The 21,365-nt window shown below is 44.1% G+C and overlaps 2 protein-coding genes across 3 annotated transcripts in view; one reads left to right on the forward strand and one right to left on the reverse strand.

Annotated features, from left to right (window-relative positions):
* LOC6526603 (protein O-mannosyl-transferase TMTC1) overlaps window positions 1-21,365 on the forward strand; it is a 44,346-nt gene that overhangs the window by 15,476 nt on the left and 7,505 nt on the right. For both annotated transcript variants that reach the window (XM_015197942.3, XM_015197943.3), the window contains 4 exons: window positions 13,480-13,590; window positions 19,636-20,173; window positions 20,242-21,064; window positions 21,133-21,247. In XM_015197942.3, the coding sequence (XP_015053428.1) occupies window positions 13,480-13,590; window positions 19,636-20,173; window positions 20,242-21,064; window positions 21,133-21,247 (1,587 nt within the window). The remainder of the gene's footprint in view (window positions 1-13,479; window positions 13,591-19,635; window positions 20,174-20,241; window positions 21,065-21,132; window positions 21,248-21,365) is intronic.
* LOC6526604 (TATA-box-binding protein-like 1) lies at window positions 2,327-3,508 on the reverse strand. The gene is made up of 3 exons (XM_002087676.3): window positions 3,387-3,508; window positions 3,076-3,330; window positions 2,327-3,020 (listed from the first exon to the last, which is right to left on the reverse strand). Exons 1-3 carry the CDS (start codon window positions 3,398-3,400, stop codon window positions 2,402-2,404), a joined length of 888 nt encoding a protein of 295 aa, XP_002087712.2. The 5' UTR covers window positions 3,401-3,508; the 3' UTR covers window positions 2,327-2,401.

Genomic DNA, 21,365 nt, shown 5'->3' on the forward strand with positions numbered 1-21,365 from the left:
TTACATATTAGAAAGTTACTGCAGGAATTGCTTATGCAACTTAATAATCATTTGTTTGACTGTCGTCAGTGGAATTAAATGTCACTCACTTTTCATTACTCATTCATTGTCATATTCAAATATCTAGCACAATAATTATGCGCAAATTGAAAAGCCTTTCATCAGCATTCCGTTGGAGAAGATAATTTCTAAAATATTGCGTATACGCCCCGAGCACCCGTTTCCTGCTGGCCACCATAATTATTTGAGAATTGACGCAGCGAGCAACTTTTCATTTGGGCAGAGCCACCAAAAAAAAAGGGAAAAAGTATCTGGCACCGCCTCGAAATGGGTTAAGGCCCAAGGCCACCGGACCAGCAGTCAGTCATCTTTAACGAAGGAGCTGCCCATTTTCTGGGGGCAAAACCAAAGCAAACACAAACCAAACCAAACCAAACTGAACTGAACTGAACTGAACTGAATTTTGGGAACTGGCGAAAGTTGCTCCTGCTAGGCGCGTAAAAAACATTTGCGCAATGTCAACAAATTTGCGCGCTTATTAGATTTTCGTGGTTGCACACAATTTCGCCAACTAAGACCGCCGCACCAAGATAAAGTGCAGCCTGTGAAAATATGAATAAAATAGCTGCTACCAAAAGGAGAACGAGAACGGGAATGGAAATGGAAAAGTTACCACTTTTCGCCTCGAAACGGAAGTGCACGCTGCATTTTTGCTGTGTGGCTCTACGAGTTCGGACTCTGGAGTTTTCCACCGATTTCCCGGGCTGCGGTTGACCGTCGGCCCACGCCCACTGTGCAGGCGATGTGGGCGTAGTGGCACGCCCCTTTTGCGCGACGGTCACGGTCGCCGGTTCTGCTAATGAGTTTTGTTGTCACTTCTTGCTGGCCAAGCACAAATCGGGTGGTTGGGGATCATTTGGCTGGGCCATGTCCTTGCCTTTGCGCGTTCCTTTACTTGGATTTATGCGGCAGGACTCGCTCGAATGTGTTAGTAAGTCTGTGTATGTGTGTGTTGTAAGTTAATATTTGCTGCATAAATTCCAGTGCGTCGGAATTTACTGCGCTTCGTTTCGCTCCTCTCGTTTTTTGTGCCGCTCTTGGGTTGGCCAACTCTCCCCAGCGTTTTGTTCGCTGTTGTCCTGGAATTATGAAAATGCAGTCCACCACCACGCTGTCCTGCGGGATGCGAATCCTTCGGACACGAACACAAGAATATTAATTACTTTTTGCATTTTTAGCTCTGCGCCTGGCATTCAAATGGGCAGATTTTAGTTAATTTGTTTTTCAGCGTAAATACACATATAGTTCTTTGTGTTTAACTTAAGCTCTTAATCCGAATCCGCTGCACAGCAGTAAGCTCCTCACAAATCCACCAAAAACTGCGTGCTTACTTATGTGGATTTAGTTACCGGATGAGCCACAAAAGGGAAACGTGCACTATTTGATTAACTTAATTGCACCGCAGCTGTGCAATGCGAATTAAAATATTCATTGCCTTGGCATAATTATGCAGACTGAGGTATTAATGCCAAACGCGATGTGCTTAAAGTTGCCATTAATCGGAAAATGTGCAAAACTGATTTCACTAACTCGCACAGCACTATTATACTACCATATGGAAAAGCAAACAGCAAAGTTCCAAATTATTCCACAAAAGTGGAAACTTCATTCTCGCTTTTTCCAACAGCAACCTAAACCAGCGAGGCAATTCCGATGAGCTGCGTTTACAAAACAAACACCAAAGGCGGGCACACAAATATGACACTGAATTGTTTTTCATGTCGGCCAGCGCAAATCGAAGCCACCTGGTCAGGAGTGCGCAGTGGATTGTGGCAGGAGTGGGTCAGTAGTGGGAGTGGGCAGGGTGATGGTGGTGCTGGTGATGGTGGTGCTGGTGGTGTTAGGAGTGATGGAGCCGCCGGTTTCCAATTCCATTTGACACATTTTCGCTACCGATTCGATTTCGTTCGGTTTTGTCATGCTCGCTGTCACTTTTATTATGCTAGTCGGTATGCCAACCCACCAACTCAACCCGGCAGTGCCACCACAATAACCATTCGAAACCATATCCCCCAGGTGGCTGGGCACTGCAAACATTCGATTTCCGGAGTGCGGAGTGCAGTGCGAAATCTGCATTGTAAATATGCGAGTGATTTCGACTGACTCCGCTTGTGGGAATTTCCACTTAAAGCCAATGACTTGACAGGCTTAGTAATAAAACAAAGTTTTGAGCCCAGTTTAAAGCTGCCACAAAACTCTACTCAAGTGCGTGTCCCCGGGCGTTTTTCCGACATTTATGAGATCTTAAGAGCGTAAAGGACGAAACTTTGTGGGCATTAAAGTTTATTTGTAAACCAACCCCGAAACGAACTCACATGGTATATGGATTATAGTGAGAGTTTCACCAATCGTTGGTCATGTCGCCCTTCTTCTGGAAATGATTCTCCCACAGCAGCTTGTAGTCGATATCGCCGCTGCTCAGGCTCAGTTTGCTCTGATCCTGATTCGGATCCTTCAGGCGATACAGTATGGGCAGTATGTGGGCTATGGCCAACTGGGTGATGCCTCTGTTGGTGGCAAACAGCACGATGACGTAGCCCGTGGGAAAGATGGCCATCTCGACCGTGGTGCCCATCATTTTGTACATCAGGAACGGGTGCATCGAGGTGTCGTATCGCGTGAGCACTGGATTCTGCAGGTGGAACTGCCGCAGACTCAGATGGAAGGGCACACTGAAGGTGGCATTGACGGCATTGACCTTCAGCCGCCGCAAACGCAGCCTGTAGCCCAGATACCTCAGCTCTCGCATGATATTGGACATTCCCTCGCGGGCACTGCTGCTGGCAAAGGCCTGGCAGTAAATGTTGCCATGGGGATAGATCTTCAGGCTGCAAATCGGCGAATAGCGCTGGACGAGCACAGCCATTTGCTTCTCGGGCTCGAAAGTGCTGTTTTCCAAAACCAGGTCCAGTTCCGAGAGATTGAAGTGGCACGTGGTGATGCCCAAGCAGTAGAAGGGTCTACGGGAATAAGATTCAAATAGATGTGGTTCTTGTGCCTTCACTTTTAACTCACTTGTACAAAATGTTCAGGTACCGCTCTATGTCTGCCAGTTTGGCCACATTCTCGTAGATGCTCAGCACATCCTTTTGCCTTGGCACCCTTGGAATCACAATGGGCAAGGACTTCTCCTCACTTTGACACACTTCTTTGTTAACCACAACATGGTAATCAGTCGGATCAAATAGAGTTTTCCGGGTCTTCGCTGCCGTTTTCAAGACCTTAGTTTTCATCGCAATTTCCATGGGTTTAAAGCGCTTCGACTTGTTTCTGTTGATCAACGAGAGTAAGCGGAAGTACTTCAAATATCTGTAAGTGTAGCTTACTTGGGTGAATTCATTACCAATAGGTTGAACTTAATGCGGAAATTGCCAATTAAATTATAAGCCTCATTTAGTGGGACCAGATCTTCTTAAGAGTAGAGTGGAACCAGATCTTCTTAAGAGTAGAGTCGTAATATCGATAAGTCGTTGAAAGTGCAGCCCTGAACTCATTTCGATCGCATTTTTAAGTTTTATACTTTTAAAAATATTTTCTTTAAGCTTTTTAAAAAAATGTGTGATTAAATTAAACGCAAATCAAGAATAAATTTGGTATCGCACACGAATTTAATCATATTATGTCAAAAAATATGTTTAGTTTTCTCACTAAAGTGTCCTTTTTCACCTTTCATGAAATATGAATGCCAATAAGAAGTTTTCTTAATGAATTAAAACGCAATGATGCTAAAACATCGAAGGCTAGTCAAATTGCGTGTTGAAAAACACGTTGAATTCTGTTCATTTTAATTTGCAAAGTAAATTATTTAACAATTAATTGACGCTCGACTGAGTCCCATAGCCAAGCCATTAGCTCCATGATTAAATTAAAACAATGCATTTGTATGCATCAATTTTGGGAATCCTCTAACAAATGCAAGCAAACAATCAAAATATCATTCGAATTCAAATCGCAGAAATTGCATAATTGAAACCCCATTGAAGTCCATTAATAACTTTATGCAGCAGTGCAAGTCAAACAACACACCGACACGAGGAAATCAAACACACCCACACCAACTCATATTTCTCAGCCGGCAAAAGTGGGCGTGGTGGCAAGGTTTATGGGGGGCGCCAGAAGGACTTGACGTTAGCTCATCAAACCCGAAAAACCACTTTGCTCAACTCTTTTCAAAGTGCATACATCATCAGCGCTAAGCCAAAACAAAAAAGCAATGCAAAGGGAGCGAAATGAACGATGACGTTCGTCGGTGGGTGTAATGGGTGTAAGTGGGTTGTTAGTGGGTGGTGTCAGTGGGTGGTGCCGGAGATTGGCGGTACGAGGAGCGCTGAAAACTTTTGTGCAATGTTGATTTTTCCGCAAGAGTCGTTTTTTGCCAGCGCCAAACGGACGGACAGACGAACGGACGGACAGACGAACGGACGGACGGACGGAGACGGTCTACGGGATCCGTGAAATCCACGGAGTCCACGGTCGACGATGATGGTGATGGCGATGGTCTAGGGTAGCCATGCCGCAGGCACTTTATAAAACCCGCAGCTCAGCAAAAGTCTTTCAATAATAATAATATTGGGGCGCAAGAGGGACAACAAATGGCGAATGGGTGAAAGTGCTCGGCTTAAAACTCCCCCACCAGCACATATCCGCAGGTCATAGGTGAGAAGGTAAAGAAAAAGGCTCGGAGAAATAATAAATATATCGCTGGATAGCAAAATTAAAGCTGTAATCAAATTATATGCACTTATAAAGGTAATTTTGTGACTTGAAGGCATATAACATACCTTGCACTTATGCTTAGTTTGTAATGTCAATATTAAAGGTTTTTATAACTGCAGTAAAAAACAAACATTTGGATAAAATGAGTCCGAAAATGCGACTCAAGTTCGCTATCCTCGGATTTAGTGACGGATTCTATGATGGTGAGTCCATTAAAAATCAAATGGCTAGTCGTGTAAATCACAGCCTTGACTTCCTCCGGTGACCCATGACCTCGTGGCGGGAATGGGGAATTGAAAATGTCCAGGAGTGCGGGTTCGTACACCGGGAAACGGGAAATGGTTCTTGGGTTTGGGATTGGGTTTGGTTTTAGGTTTGGGTTTGGGAGTGATGTTGCTGTTGGCGCTGCTCCTGCTGCTGCTGCTGCTCTTCTGCTGCTGCCGATGATGATGATGACAAACAAAACAATGGAATCAAAGCGGTTAATGGCTTTTGTGTGTAAAATGAATGAATGCGGCAACGTTTCCTGCTTTCATTTGCAGCGTCATTTGCTCTGCTAGTCACACACACATACATACACATACACATGTGCCGCCCCTTGACCCCGCCCCCTCTTTGCTAACCCCCCAGGGGAGGGAGAGGGGGTGAAGAGGGGCGGCGAGGTCATCGACAACAGCAGTTTTAGTAACTTGCTTGTTTGTGTACATTGTAAAAGGCACTGAAAGAAATGAGTTACTAATAACTAAACATTTCAACAACTAAGCGTTTCTAGAAAGTTATTTCAAAGGATTTTTCTTTCAGTGCACTCACATTCCCATAGGTAAAAGCTGTTACACGCGCTAATCGATAAAAGGGGGATGGGAATTCTTTGCCGTTGGGCAGTGGGAAGCTGCAAGGGACTGACATCGCCGGCATTGCAACTCCACTTTCATTATTGGTTTTTTGTTACAACCCTGCAACATGCCACATGCCACATGCCGCATGCCAATGCCACTGCCACTGCCACAGCCACAAGGATATGCCCTCGAAGCCCGAAGCAAGATTTTCGCCCGCCCAGCTCTTTGTACAACCGATAATTAAATCGAACAAAGGCTCAGATTTGACAGTCCCCTGCAGTTCCGCTCGTTTATCAACTGGCGCAAAGTTGCCCGCACTCACTCACCATATTTCCATGCGACTTTTCGCCACTCACCATATCCGCCATCTTCAAGGGGTTTTCTTTTGGCCAGCGGAATGGATGAGCTGCATCTCAGGAGTTTGTTCTATTACCCAATTTGTTGTATGCCTCATTTTGTTGTATGGCTCAGTTTGTTGTATGCCTCATTTTGTTGTATGCCTCATTTTAGTGTATGCCTTATTTTGTTGTATGCCTTATTTTGTTGTATGCCTTATTTTGTTGTATGCCTTATTTTGTTGTATGCCTTATTTTGTTGCACGCCTCATTTTAAAGTATGCCTCATCTTAGTGTATGCCTTATTTTATTGTATGCCTCATTTTGTTGTATGCCTCATTTTGTTGTATGCCTCATTCTGGAGAACACTTGCTTCAAAACTGAGTTCCAGATTAATTTCCAGACTTGGCTCCCGTTGGAAGTCGAAGAGTGGGGCAAATCAGGAGCCATCCATTCAGCGGCCAGGCAGCTAATTAGCCGATCAAGGACTGCCGGTGGGCATGTCAGAGAACGCCCCATCGGCCAGGGGCGTCATTATTAGATGGGGTTTAGAAAATCAATAGCTCTATTATTTGGCGGAATGTCGACGGCCAAAACGAGGCAATTTGACTCGACGCGACTCCATTCGATGCAATGTGTTGATTGACAGCCTAATTGAGGTTTCTTGACTTCTTCTTCGATTGGGGCGTAGGCCAATGACCGTTTTCTGTTTGTGCTAATAATAATATTGTTGTTTTAATATCGGCACAGTGGCGTGGGTACTGGTAGGGGGTAGTAGGGGTAGGAAAACAGCTTGTTTAGTTAGTCATTAGGTTTGGTGGTTGGGGAAGGGGTGTGGGGTGTTGAAACACAGGTCTGACACCCACGAACCGAGAACACATTAAATATTTGCCGAAACTCGCACTTGAATGCCGTTGTAGTGGGACTTCCGTTTTAATTTTTTATTGCCCTAACTGTTTAATGTCAATTGCTGAGCAAATAGCAATCAAACGCTTGGTTTACGCAATTAAGAAGCAAACATTTCCCGAACCTAATTACCATCTACATTGCGTGCAACATGCTGCAAGACATCAAATTAACGCCACTCCACCGAAATTGCCACTCCGCCTCTTGTATTGATTCCCAGCCTTCAATTGGAATTTCGGACTGGGGAATTTGGGAGCGGTCATTAAAAAGTCTGAGTGGCCAACGGAGTCGCTCTATACACACAACTTTTTGTTCCGCACAACTCTCAATGGGTTGACTGAACTCTTTATTCGTGGAAAAAAAAAATGAAAAAAATAAAATAAAAATAAACTGGTAGAATGAACAAAACCTGGTGAGAAAAGTTTACAAACATTTATTCGTTGTTTGGTTCAATGTCCCATTGATGGGGGGCGGATTGAAGAACGGCGCCGAACTTTCGATTGTGAACTCAATTATGTGGCACATCAATTCGAAAAGTTTTCAATGTGCATTAAAATACTTTAGCAAAAAGAGTATTCTAATTAATTCGATATTCCTACGCTTAAAGTTCAAACTTCAGCAAGAAGTGCAGTATCCGCAGGCAGCTGGCCAAGGAAAACTATCAAGCTGAAATAATCTTTAGCATAGAGCAGATTTCGAGTGTTTTAAAATGATTTCGAGTGGCACTCATGTGCTGCTCCATCTGCAAGGACACGAAAAAAAGTTCAGACACAGCGCGACTTCCGTTTGTGCTCATTCAAATCGCATGCAAAAGCTATCTAGCATACTTTTTGGCACTCACACCAGTGAAAGCACCAAGGAGTCAAGGATTGGAACCAGAGAACTGCAGCAAGCCACCGGCACCCTAAGTGTACCCGCTAAACACCGGGAGTCTCCGCACCCGGGTGTTTGGAGACACCCTAAATTTAGCAATGACAAACACCCGGGTGTTTTGCCACCAGGGTGTTTTTTGTGCAAGTACAAAAAACACCCGGGTGTCTGCTGTGCAAAGAAGTTTAGGGTGGGTGACGCGCAAGCAAGGATCGGCCGCAGGTACTTTTCTGTATGCATAAAAATTGTATGGGTGGAAGCGAGACACGGTCCAAAAAATTTAGGGTGAATGGAAACACCCAAGAAAAAGGTCGTGCACATGTTTTTGCGTTTTGATGTATCTCATGTCTTAACAAAAAATAAACTTATGTATTATTAAATAATATATTATGTATATTATTAAATAGTATTTATACTTAATTAACACAATTCTATTTCTATTGTTTTTTTTTATCATTTTAAAAAGAAAAAGTATACATACAAAGTTAAATATGGTAATTAAATATTAAAAATTTTAACAAAGCAAAGATATAAAAAAGAAATGTCTATTTCGTTTTGGTTAAATTTCTGTAAATAGAACGCATAATTCTACAGATTTTCGGCATAATATATTTCGTTTTTCAGTACTTAATGTACTTTTCTTTTTCGTATGTTACCTACCACAGGCACTGAAATGTCTACCAGACACCCGGGTGTTCACCAAAACACCCGGGTGTTTACCAAAACACCCGGGTGTTTACCAAGACACCCGGGTGTTTCCGAGAAAAAGGCACTTGCCTTTTTCTGCATGTTTGCCTTCTCTACCCTTCGTTATGAGTGGCGAGTGTGATCGGCACCCGCGACATAGGGTGCCGCATTGATTCGGGTGCGCAGGCACCAGGGTGTTTGCAGACACCCGAATATTTTGACCGGGTGTTTGTATGTACCCGCTAAATCCGGTGTGAGTGGCACCCGCACTCAAAATTGTTGAGTGTGATCAGGGTGGCTAAAAATGCCACTCTTGCAGTTCTCTGATTGGAACTGTTCCAGATCTGCCGCAAGCCAGGTCCTTTGGCTTCGCGGGCGAGGAGGGAGAGAGAGGGCGAATGAAGGCGGCGAAGGACGAAAGGAAACTCAAGCCGAAACGGAAGCGCATAGCGCTGAAATAAAGTGTTGCATACTGTTCGGGGCAACAATAATAAAATATTGCATATTTTGCGGCTACACAAAATCCAAGGCAAGCAATCCGTTTCATGGCACTTGGCACGAGCATATTTACTTTGGCCTTAAGCTTGCCACAATATTATTTATTTGCCAGCTCTAGCACAGATTTTAATCGCTTTCTGCGGCTTTATTTATGCATTCGAAAGTTTTTTACACTCACTTCGAATTGGAATTGCACATAGAGTCGTACTTTTGATATTAAATAACATGTTAGGAGATGCTTAAAATTATGCCACGATATAAACTAAAATATATTGTCTTAATTTAACCTTTAATGTGCACTTAAATCTCTTTCTTGCACGTAAGGGTATACAAGTTGTGGTGTGTATTTAAAGCCCAGTTCCTGGACTTTCTTCAGTGGTTTACGCTCAGCTGGCTACGACCTCCCACTTTTACCGCCCACTTGCCAAGGCCCTCCTGCTTCCAATTTCAAAGTAAAACTTTAATGGCAACAAATGCTCCCCTGCCAGGACCATCGCCATTTTATATTTGATATTTTATTACATTACATTTCCCTGGCTTATTACATTTTGGCTTTTAAGCTGTTGACACAACTTGATTTCCGTGCGAACCGGTTTTTCGGACAGGGAAAGAGACAGAGAGAGTGAGCAAGAGAGAGAGGGGAAATAGAGAGTGGCCTGGTCAGTTTTCGTACATCCGCCCAAGCAAGCATTCAACTCGTTTTGTTTCAATTTCTCCCCTTCAGACAGCTTCGACTTTTTCCCTGCCTGGGATTTTCACTTTTTCACTTTTTGGAAGTTGCAAGTCTGCCGGCTGACCCAGAAACAAAGTGTGTCTAATGGGTTTCTGTTATGTTTTTTGACATTTTGGGAATAATGTTTCCGCATCCGGTTTAAGGTGTGCTCCGTTCGTATTTTCCTGCAACTTCCGTCCGTCTTCAGTTGGCCCACAAAAACAGGGTCAGCTCTTCAGCTGAATTAAGTAAAAGTACGAAAAAAAAACCCCGAACAAGTGAAAAGCTAAAAAAGTGAAAAGTCATGCAAATTCCTTAGCGCTGCGCGAGATCAACATCAAAGATGTGCCGCTGCGATACTGCCAGCTAATTTCAGCGCCGTAAACATGACAACCTAATTATTTTTTTTCCATTTCCATTCCGCCCACTCGCGATGCCGCCAACTGTGCAGCTGCTGTGATTAATGGAGGCAGCTCGACTGCGACATTTGCATACGAAATTCAAAATAAATATTTGCACTGATAAATAAAAAGGGAGACTGCGCCAGCAGCGAGCTGCCTGCTAATTGCACTTTGACTTTTCGAGCGCGTCCTTGACGCAGCAGGCAAAAAGGACACGACTAACGTATATCCTACACTTCAAGTTTAGACATGACATACAAAGCAGTTATATATTTAGCATTGCATACTTTCTGACACCTTTGCAAGTGCCCAAACTTTTCATAATATCTTCTTCAGCTAGCTACTAAATATAGCAAGATTTATAGACTAGTTAGCAGAATTACATCGTCAGGATACAAGGACAGATGGCTCGCGTCTGGCGCAGGAAAATTAGCAAAGTAATATCCGACGCCAGCTGAGGAGCCTTTCGTCAGGACCTTGAGGCCTCTTCATGTCTGCAGACAGGACACGTCTGAAGGGTGCTCGATGTCCTCGTTTTGCTCGCTTCTGCCGCTGCTATCCTTGATTTCCCCGATTTTCCTGATTTCCCCGCTAACAGCTAACAGCTAACAGCTACTGGGCTGTCCTCGCCATGACTGTGGCGCCATTTGATTAATATATACTTGGCCGCTCGTCGTCCTGTGATTGTCTCGCTTTATTTTCGACAATCGAAATTAATTGGACTGCTCGAGGAGCTCCTGTCTGCGCTTTGTTCTCAACTTTTGGCCCAACACCTGGCGGCGTCTGTCAGGTTTAAGTTTTGCGCGGAACTTCGAAAGACATCGTCGACATGCCCCGAAGTTCAGCCTGCAGGCACTACAAACAACACAAAGCTTAAAGTGCAAAAATCAATAAATTTAATTAAGGCGGGTTATTTAAAGTATCAGCAGGGAATTACGGGATGTCATTAGAGCGCCGGAAAAAGGCCGAAAGGAAAGCCCATGTCTGTGTAGCGGATATTTGTTTAATGCGATTCGAATTATGTTTAAATTGTTTCAATTAATTTATTCGTGTGTGGTTACACATCGGTATTCAAATGTATAATAGTTTAGTATTCTAAACAATAAAGGAAATATTATGTAAGACAGAATTATGAACTGTCTATTTTAGTCTCAATCAAAATAACAAATAATAAGCAACATAAAATTAGATCTGCCTAATCTCCTCAATTTTGAAAGCCATGCTTATTTACGAATCATTTCAGTAGGAGTTCCCAAAATAATGACTCTGATGAGTTTGCATAGACATTCAGCAGTTTCCATCGAAAATCACTTTGGTATTTTTGGGGAAATCATTATATTTAAGAGGCACATTCCGGCAAACTATCACTTTCATCCTCGACGTTGCCAATCAGTTGCATCCCCTGGGCCTTCCAGCCCCATTATCATCCCCGGCAAATGACGGCCATTCATCCGACCCATTCACATTCCCATTCCCATTCCCATTCCATGGATGTATTTATGAAAGTATTTCGTATATGAGCCTGTGTATTCACATTTACTATTTGCGTGGGCGTCATTATCGTCATTATCGTTATTAGAGCTCATTAGCAGCGTCATTGCGAAGCCAAAAAGGGAGTCCTTGCAAGTGTACTGGTTGCTCCTTCAAAGGATGTGTGAGAGTGCTCGGCACAGGGATTTGTGTGTTCATAAGTAGGACCGATAATAGCTGGAAATCTTACTATTTTGGGTACCTAGCTGCTCTACCAGATACTAAAGAAAACTACTTTTGATGCCATTTCAATAAGCTTATGAAAACCCTCACAATTTGGCATATTTCACTACTTAAGTTACTACATCGACTTGTTTTGCATGAAAGGCTAAACAAACTATTAAAACATACCATTGCTTTCAATTCTGATACATCGTTTTACCTGTTTGCCATGAGTGTAGGTCAGCATTGTCATTTGCAACTGGTGCGAACTTAATTCGTATTACCCCTTCCCTTCTACGCCTGAATCTGAATCTGAATCTCAATCCGAGTCCGAATCTGGATCAGAATTACAGTCGCTGTGTACATACAAATGCCTGTCGGAAATCGTCTGCAATGTGCGAGATAACAATTTTCGTGTCCTGACCAAGGCATGACTGTTCAGTCCAGTTATCCCAGTCATCTAGCCACCCAGATAGCCAACCACCCAACCACCCAGCGATCCACTGAGCCGCTGAGCCACCGACCACACTCATTATTCGTAAATGGCGCTGATGGTGATGATGACAACAACACAGGCATGGCCAACACGAATGGATATGGACCGGGTTAGGGATTGCAGGATGAGTTTTAGGGTGGGAGCTGTATAGTACAATGGGAATGCCATTGCCATTGCCATTGCGATTGCCATTGGCATTGGCGTATTCTGCATTTCAGAGCCTGTGCCCCAGTATATTGCATGTTCGGTGTTTCGCTTGGCAGGACGATCCAGAATGTCGTCGTAACATTTAATTTCCGACAACGGACGTTGGTTAGTCGAAAAGGGGTTTCGCAGGCGAATTGTATGAACGGATTCCACGTGCAGACACAACATGTCTGCGGCTAATATAAAACGAAGAATGCCATGACAAACGAGTTCGGCCAGAGCAGACACGCTGACCACCATACCAATGACAACTACACTGGAACTACGTCAATGATGGTGATGAGCACGATGATGATGATGATGATGATGATAGTGGCATTTGTCCAGCCGAAGCAATAGCGTCCCTTGTCATTCCATACCACTCCACTGTAGTCCAATTCCATTCCATGAAGGATACTTTGCCCCACTGCGGCAATAATCATTAGGCACGTGCGTTTCGGCTTGTTTGCATTCAACAGTTTTGATTGCTGATTGTGCAGGAGCCGGTGTGTTCGATGGCCAGAAATAGGTGTGCTTTGTTGGCGAAAGGATTTCCCTAAAAAGGTAATTATGCCCTAATAGCTGTCCAATGCTTTTTGGGGCAAAAGAGATGAGCACTAAGCGTTCTTTGTGCTAGTAAATTAGCAGCTTAATAACAGTTTGTTTTCTCTTGAAAACCAAATCAATAAATGCCTTTTAAATGTATTTACACAATATCACAAAATTCCATGACGCACACCTTGAATTTGCTAACCGAGAAAAAAGAAATTAAGTAATTAAACCGTGCTTAAGGCCATCAGCAACGGGCAACAGCATCGGCTGGATAAAAAAGGAAAATATGTAAATGTAAATGTTGTCATAACGAAAATGCCGCAGAGAATGGCCCATCTGGACGAGTCGGAGGACCTGCCTCAGTCAGGATTAAGTGCTTTGTTCTTGCTGCCGGCGGAGGCTTCGAGAATGAATTTCAGCATATATTTTATGACACTCGACTTTTATATATTTATATTCCGACTCTCTGTCCTTCTCTCTGTCTGTCTGACTGACTGTCTCACTTGCGCCTTGTTTCCTGTCTCTCTTGCAGCATGTCGCCAACGCTTTCGCACAAGGACCTCGCAGGACTCGCCGGCTGCTCGGCACTCGCCTTTGTGCTGTACCTAAACACACTTAACGCTGGATTTGTCTACGATGACAGGTGAGAAAAATTTAACCGAATTAAAAATTCCATATGTCAGCAGGTTGACGAAGGTAAATGGTCTGGTTTTTACTTTTGGGTGTCCCTCGTCGCTCCTCTCTCGTCCTTGGTCCTTTTGGCTTTTACGCTTTATTTTCCTGTGATGGCCAATGGCAACGCTTTGTCGCCAACACGAAACACGAAACATAAAAATAAAAAGAAAGCCCGACGAGAAATACAAAAGTTTATTATTAATTGTGCGCCAAGTGCCGCCATTTATTTGATAAAATCACCATCATAAATTCTCGACCCGCCTAATTGTAAAACTTGAAGCAGACCAGTTGCTGGCTTATCGCCTGCGTATTGTTGATATATATTCAGTGCCATTGTCAGCATCAGCATCAGAATCACACGGCGTTGGCAATGGAGCAAATTAAAAAACAAAATGTTGATTTATGCCCCTCTGAGGTGGGAACTGGGACCTGGAAACTGGAAGCTACAGAACTCAGCTCACTTCTCACTCTCTTCTCACCTGGCCGCATTGAAATGCTGCAAACGCAAACGAAATTACCCATAAATATCAAAAGTCATGTACAATGGACAGGAATTTCCCCAAGGACACTCGCCCCAGCCCTTCCATCGCCTAGGATTCAGGAGCGCCAGCCCCGTCTGCCTTCTGACCAAGTGACTCCTGTTCTGCTCCTGGTTCAACTACAATGCCAGCGAACAATTGTCCTGGCGAATCCTGGGGATATACTATATGTATGTGTATGTGTGCAAGTGGAGGGAGATATGCACAAAGTGCTCAGCTCGATGCCTTGGCCGTTGATCGTTATTTTGTGCTGTCCAGAAAACAAGCGCCAAACTTACCACACACAAACACAAATACACACTTTCGAGCAAAATAATAAACGCAACTTATGTAACTCAGCTTCCCCTTAGTGCCACACGCAAAAGTTGGATGCGAGTTTATGTTTTTTGCTCGGGCGGAAGGTCCTGCGGTCACTTTCACGCAGTTGCAAACACCAGCACTGAAAAATATAGGTTGATACACAAGTACTATGAACAGATTCATTATCTGGAATAGCAGTTCAATTCTAAACTTTACATAAAGCCTACTACCGATTTCTCCCAGTGCAGGCTGTTACCTATCGGCTAGTTCTTTCGTATGCTCTGCGGTCATCCCACAACATGGCCAACATGACCACACGAGCACAAGTTATTATTGTCAAGCCGGGCCAGACAAAACATGATTTATTAAATGGCAGAATTCCCTTCAATTTGTTTCCTATCAACTGGAAAAAGACCCATGGAATTGGGCTATATTGGGAGGGAAAAGAAAATGTTGCTGGCAATTGTTAAAGAGAGATATGAGATTTTAATAAGTTATGGCTGGCAACTTTTTGATAACGTGTGCTGTTCGAGAAGTTTGTCCATAATGCAGCTAATGCGATATAATTATGTGTGTGATTTACTTTCTATTAAACTTCTGTTAAATAATTGTGCTTAAAATGTATTAAAGCGAGCTTTGGCACCTTTAATATGCCTGCTTTTATTGGTCACCGGATTCACACCTTCACAAGTTGATATATATCCAGTTTCGAAAAAGGTAAAAAGTCCTGCCAAACATCCCCCAATCTGCAGTCTTACAATAATTTATGTGCCGTATTAAAAGGACAGCGACAACAATAACACGAACAACAACAAAGCAGCAGCGGCTGTAAAAAATCAACAAGAGCAGTAACAACGTTACGTATACGTAATTTTGATGGCACACAACCACCGGACGCTAGGCACTCTGCTCCACACAAGCGATGGGTGTTAGGGTGTTCGTTTGCCAGCAGAGTAACAAAAATGGGTGCTCTTTTTTCGTGTACTTATATAAAATCGAAAATTTTCACTTTACATAAGCACGGCGGCAGCAACAAATACAAATGTTGTGGTGGGTAGCCAGGAAAATGGGCGGGGGTGTGGAAATGGGAAAGCGGAGGAGCAGGAGCAGGAGCAGGAGCACCGAACGGAAGGCAATGGAATGGTGTCCACATTCGGTGCTGATGCTATGATATATTGTCTTCAACAAAAGCCAACCACAGTCCTGTTTGCCTGTTGGTGCTTTTGTGTGTGGGGCTATGAGCTCCACAGTGGAGTGGAAAGTCAAAACATTTGGGCACATTCTATCATATCAATTTTAAAGCAAATATTTGGCTAAAATAAAAAGTAAAAAAAGTAAAAGTAAAAGCGTTCCATAATCAGTGACTTTTTAATACTTTTATAAAGCAAATATAGCATCTCTATTTTATATTTTATGCTTTAGTAAGTTGCGAGTGTTTGTGCTTATATCCTGTAAATTTGATATCCAGGTAATAACCCTTGGTTCCACTGTGCAGCGTGTGTGTTGTGGCCGGCTGTTCCTCCTCGATTGCCTGAGACTTGGTTCCTGCTCCTCTGTCTCCGCTTTCTCTGCAGGATCCTGATCCTGTCTCTGGCCTCCTGGCTGCGTTGAGAGTGAAAAGCGAGCGATAAGGGCAGCAACATGCCGCACTTGTAAGCTGCTTCAAGCTGGCCATTGTTGTTGCTGCCGCCCCGCCCCCTCTTCAGTCCGCCCACCTACCGCACTCATCCCCCTTACCACCAGTTGTAGTTTCTGTTGTTGTTGTTTCTGTTGTTGTTGTCGGTGGGTGTTGATGTTTTGGTTGTTGCTATTCACTCACTAGTTACGATGATAAAGCACAAAAAAAGGAACTGCGGAAATTCTGCTGATGACGATAATGTTGACGCTGACTTCGACTTGACTTCACCTTCGACCCCTGCTCCTCGATGGTAGTTAAGCCCATCTCCTCCAGCTGCTTCACCTCCTCCCAATCCCCCAATCCGCCAATCCCCAAGCGCAAATAGACGTCCTTTGTGTGCATTCGCCCTGAGGTATGCAATGAAATTTCTTTTATACTCGAACGCTACCTTGACATCGCCTTGCAAATGAGGCGTGGAAGCATTTTTGGTTCGTTTTTGAGCTGCAGGAAGCTTCGAAACGCTTGCAGCCTGAAATAGTAGGAGTAGTATACCCCAAATTTGCCTAGGTGTAGTACAACAACGGCCATGGAACTAGGAGCTTATGAATAAGTTTGGAACTAGGAGCTTATGAATAAGTTTGGAACTAGGAGCTTATGAATAAGTTTGTCTAGTAAATATAATATAATTACCTACCAGCTATCTACACCTGCAATAATAAATTCTAATAGGGTTTTAAGTGTATAAAAATGTACAATTTTCTCTCATGCTTATTGTAGTCATTATGTAGATAGAATACCCTGGTATTTCAGCCACAACTGTGTGCCCAGCATGCGAGTATTTCCGACTTACACCAGCTCCTTCATCTGCGTTCTGTGCTTCTGCTTTGTGCTCTTCCGATAAGAATTTGTTTGCTCTCGAGGACATTTTTGTGGCTGCTTTGGCGCAAACTAAAAGGGATCGGTTGAGGTGCGGATGGGGGGCTGGTTTCTACGGAATGCCAATTGAAAGTGAAGTGCAGATGAGTGGGGATGAGTTCACCCCGCACCCGAAAACCACTTACAGAAAAAGGCACCAGCGACGCAGGTCCTTGGCAATAAGTCTGCTTTATAGTTGGGCACGTCGCAGCGGCGAATTTGTAAACCCAATTTGTGGCAACGCCATGCTGCACCACCTCGTTTTTTATTACCATATCCATTCACACACACACGTGCAACAAAGCGCCGCCACAATTCACATTTCCGGTCACCCATGCCGTGGCATTCAAATTCGAAATTCGAATGATAAATAAAATATTAAATTGAAAAAACCCAATTTTTATTCAAAATGCTCTCTAACTTATGTGTTTGCACATGACTTGTCTTTGGACTTTGCAACCCACAGTGGCCTCCAGGCTCAGTGGATAGGTACGTATTTGTTTGCACGACCTTTGAACTCCAGTTGAACCCCAAAAGAACCTAAAACTACAGCCTGCGGCAGAAAAAAGCTAAAATCAACATCAGTGCGCATAACTTCATTATTTAACAGAATAAAATTAATTTTACATTTGTGAAATGAAACGATACACGTTTCTGTTATTGAAAAAGGTGACTTTAAGCGAATTTTATTCTAAAAAATCTCAGCAAGTAAAGTAAGCATAATAAATTGATGTGCCTGCAAATCGGCAAATATTCAATGTAAATACATACAATTTATTAATGGAAAATATTTGGTGCTTCCAGCTATTTGATGGAATTTTAATATTAGCGCCCACAAAGATTAAACAGGACTATTAACTTTTTGCCAAACAGCAAACATTTAAGCCAAAAGTTAATGTTTAACATTTGCACAACACTACTATGTCATTTATATCTCTCAAAAGTTATACAATTCAACGAATCGTGTGACATTGATAAATATATTGATGCAATATTGTTGCGGACAATGCGCAAGTGAAAACTCAACGCAATGCCCTGTGCAAAGTTGGAAAGTTAATTAATGACATTTGCTGGGCACATCTAAAAACTAATTATGCATAAAATGGCCAAGGTATTATTGCAAGCCCTCTATAAATTGCCACAAAACAGCAGCAGCAGCAGCAGCAACAACGCCGATAACAAACTAACCCTGATTATATGGCCACCTGACCCGGAGCCACTGTGCCGGCCAAATCGATTAGGACAACAAGGAGCGCTACAACGGCGAGGCAATTACCAAGGACCTTCCACCACGTCCCTAATACATTGACACCGGTGTGTTGTGTGTGTGTGTGTGCTGTTTTACAACAAAGGCACAAAATACGCCAACAAATCGGCAATTAATCAAGTGGCAAGTGCGCTGCAAGGACGAGGGGCGGCAGCTCGACAACGAAGGGGGCGGGGCGGGGAGGGGCAGGCAGGCAGGAGTCAACTGTCGCTTGGCACTTTAACAATATTTATGCCGAGTGCAAAAACAAAAGGACAATACAAATGGGCAGACATCAAATTGCCACGAGTAAATACAGCAGACCATGGCACACGCTATCTACACAAAAAAAAAGTGCCTTCCATTAATGAATAACTTACAAACAAGAAAAAAAAGGGGTAAAAAATGCACAAGTGTAATTGAAACTATTTTTTAGCATTCCAAAATAAATCAAAGTTAAGTACATTATGATTACCCCTTGCATAACAAACATTTTGCCACCGCAAAGTTTCGACCAAAATAAATGGAACAGGAGTGCTGCTATAGAATTCAGGACACTCTACTCCGGTTTCGTGTAGACAGGAAAGTGAAGACGAAAGGAGTCAACTTGGGGAGATCCTGCCACTTTGGCAGGGGCACTGCCGATGGGCGAGGTGTGAGCAATGGAGAGAGATAGACCAGGTCGCTGGCTGCACAATTAATCATTTTAATTAATTGGACAGGTGTGCCACAGGTTGCCGTTGTCCGTTGCGAGCGGAGGTAATGTGAGTGGAACGCCTACATATCAGTTTCCGGAAACGAGGAGCCACAAAATTAACACCAAATATGTATACTTTTATAGTATAACTAAGCTGTAATACCAGTTTCTTTCCAATTAGTTCAAGAAAGTAACAATAATTAAGGAAATTCACTGGTACCACATAGTATACTCATGATAACATATATGTTTAAGTTTCCTATTTACTCATAATATTTTTCAATTCCATATTTATCATAGCTTTTGCATATTATATACTCCTGATATTTCTTATTTACTTATGATATTTTTCCATTTCCCATTTATCTCAGCTTTTGCATATTATAAACTCATGATAACATATATGTTTAAGTTTCCTATTTAATCTTGATATTTTTCCATTTCCTATTTATTTTAGCTTTTGCATATTATATACTCATGATATCATATATATTTAAGTTTCCTATTTACTCTTGATATTTTTCAAATTCCCATTTATCTTAGCTATTGCATATTACATACTCCTTATATCATTTATGTTTAAGTTTCCTCTTTACTCATGATATTTTTCCATTTCCTATTTATCTTAAGTAAAAGTATTTTTTTTGGCAGTGTAGCAGCATAAATCTTTACCTTACTCCTTCTGTCTTTTTTTGCAGGCGCGCCATCTTGGCGAATGGCGACGTGACAGGAGCTCGCCCACTGGCCCATCTTCTGCGGAACGACTTCTGGGGCACTCCCTTGGTGGACAGCGGATCCCATGGCTCCTGGCGACCGCTGTGCGTGCTCAGCTTCCGGCTGAACTTCATTGCTGGCGGACTGGCACCCATGGGCTATCACGTGGTCAACGTCATGCTGCACTGTGTGGCCACGTGGCTGGTGTTCCTGGTGGCGAGGACGCTGCTGCCATCTCGCATGGGTGTCCTGGCCGCCGGCGCACTGTTCGCGGTTCATCCCGTCCACACGGAGGCGGTGGCCGGTTTGGTGGGCAGGGCGGATTTGGCCGCCTGTGTGTGCTACCTGCTCGCCTACCTCTCCTATCGCCGGCACATGCTCAACCGGGAGTGGGCATCCCTCGTGGTCACCATTGTCCTGGCGCTGGCTGCACTGCTCTGCAAGGAGACGGCCATCACGGCGCTGCTCCTGTGCGCATTGTGCGATGTCCTGTCGCCTGTCGGTCGCGAAAATAGCGATAAGGTGTGTGTGTGTGACTTATCCTTTGCCAAATATGCCAAGTAATTTGATTAAGTTCCTCAAACTTACAGCGCCGCTTCCGATCGCTCAGCATTTTGGGATTTACACTGCTGTGCGCCCTCTACTGTCGCCTGAGCCTGCTGCCACGCCCCTCCACCGCCTTCTCGGCCGCCGATAATCCGACGGCACATGAATCCTGTTTGTGGACAAGGACGCTGACTTTTCTGTACCTGCCGGTGGCCAACTTTCGCCTGCTCCTCTGGCCGCAGGAGCTGAGCTTCGACTGGGGCATGGAGGCTGTGCCGCGGATCCGTACGCTTTGGGATGCCCGAAATATCCTGACCGCTGGCTTCTACGGCACCCTGATGGCCTTACTGTGCAGGGGATTTGGACTGCGTAGATCGGCCACACCGATGGATTTCGCGGAGTTGGCGCACATTTCGCTGCCCCTCGTGAGGCGTTTGGGCGGCAATAGCTGCCACACCTGGCTGGGCCTCAGCTGCAACTGCCACCACCAGCTCTCTGCCCCCAGCTATCGTTCCGCGTCGGCGAGCTCCACCACGAAGAGCTCCTCGTGGCAAGCAGCGCCCATCTTGGGCACTGCCTTCGTAGTGTTGCCATTCCTGCCCGCCAGCAATCTGCTCTTCTACGTGGGATTCGTAATGGCGGAAAGGGTGCTCTATCTTCCAAGTGTTGGCTATTGTCTGCTCTTTGGCCTCGGTTTCGGCCATCTCTGGCAGCGTGTCAACAGCTCCCGGCGTTGCCGTCTGTTGCTCCTCTGTGGGCTGGTAGTGCTCCTTGGTGTCCAGGGACTGCGCACCTGCAGGCGCAACTTGGACTGGCGGAATGAGGAGCAGCTCTTCCGCAGCGCCATCACTATAAATCCTCCAAAGGGTACGTTTTGTATATTACAAGTTACATTTTGGGAAAAGTATTATTCATTGCTTTTCTTTATTTTTCAGCTCTCGGCAACCTGGGCAGCGTTTTGAGTGCCCAAGGAAGATACGAGCAGGCGGAACTCGCTCTGCGAATGGCCCTTGGCCACCGGCCCAGCATGGCTGATGCTCACTTTAATCTGTAAGTGTAAACGCTACCGACCATGTGGTGGTCCCCAAAACAAAAAAACCCGAAACTCGAATACCCAAAAACCCGAGACGCAAAAACCCTTTGCATTTTGCAGCGAGACTAGCGCCTT

Source organism: Drosophila yakuba, chromosome 2L (genome assembly GCF_016746365.2).
Source record: "Drosophila yakuba strain Tai18E2 chromosome 2L, Prin_Dyak_Tai18E2_2.1, whole genome shotgun sequence".
Taxonomy (NCBI): domain Eukaryota; kingdom Metazoa; phylum Arthropoda; class Insecta; order Diptera; family Drosophilidae; genus Drosophila; species Drosophila yakuba.

Bases quoted from the DNA above. Each gene is read 5' to 3' on its own strand.
- LOC6526604 (XM_002087676.3), bottom strand. The intron at 3,021-3,075 runs GTGAGTTAAAAG...TTATTCCCGTAG, and splicing joins TACCTGAACATTTTGTACAA to ACCCTTCTACTGCTTGGGCA.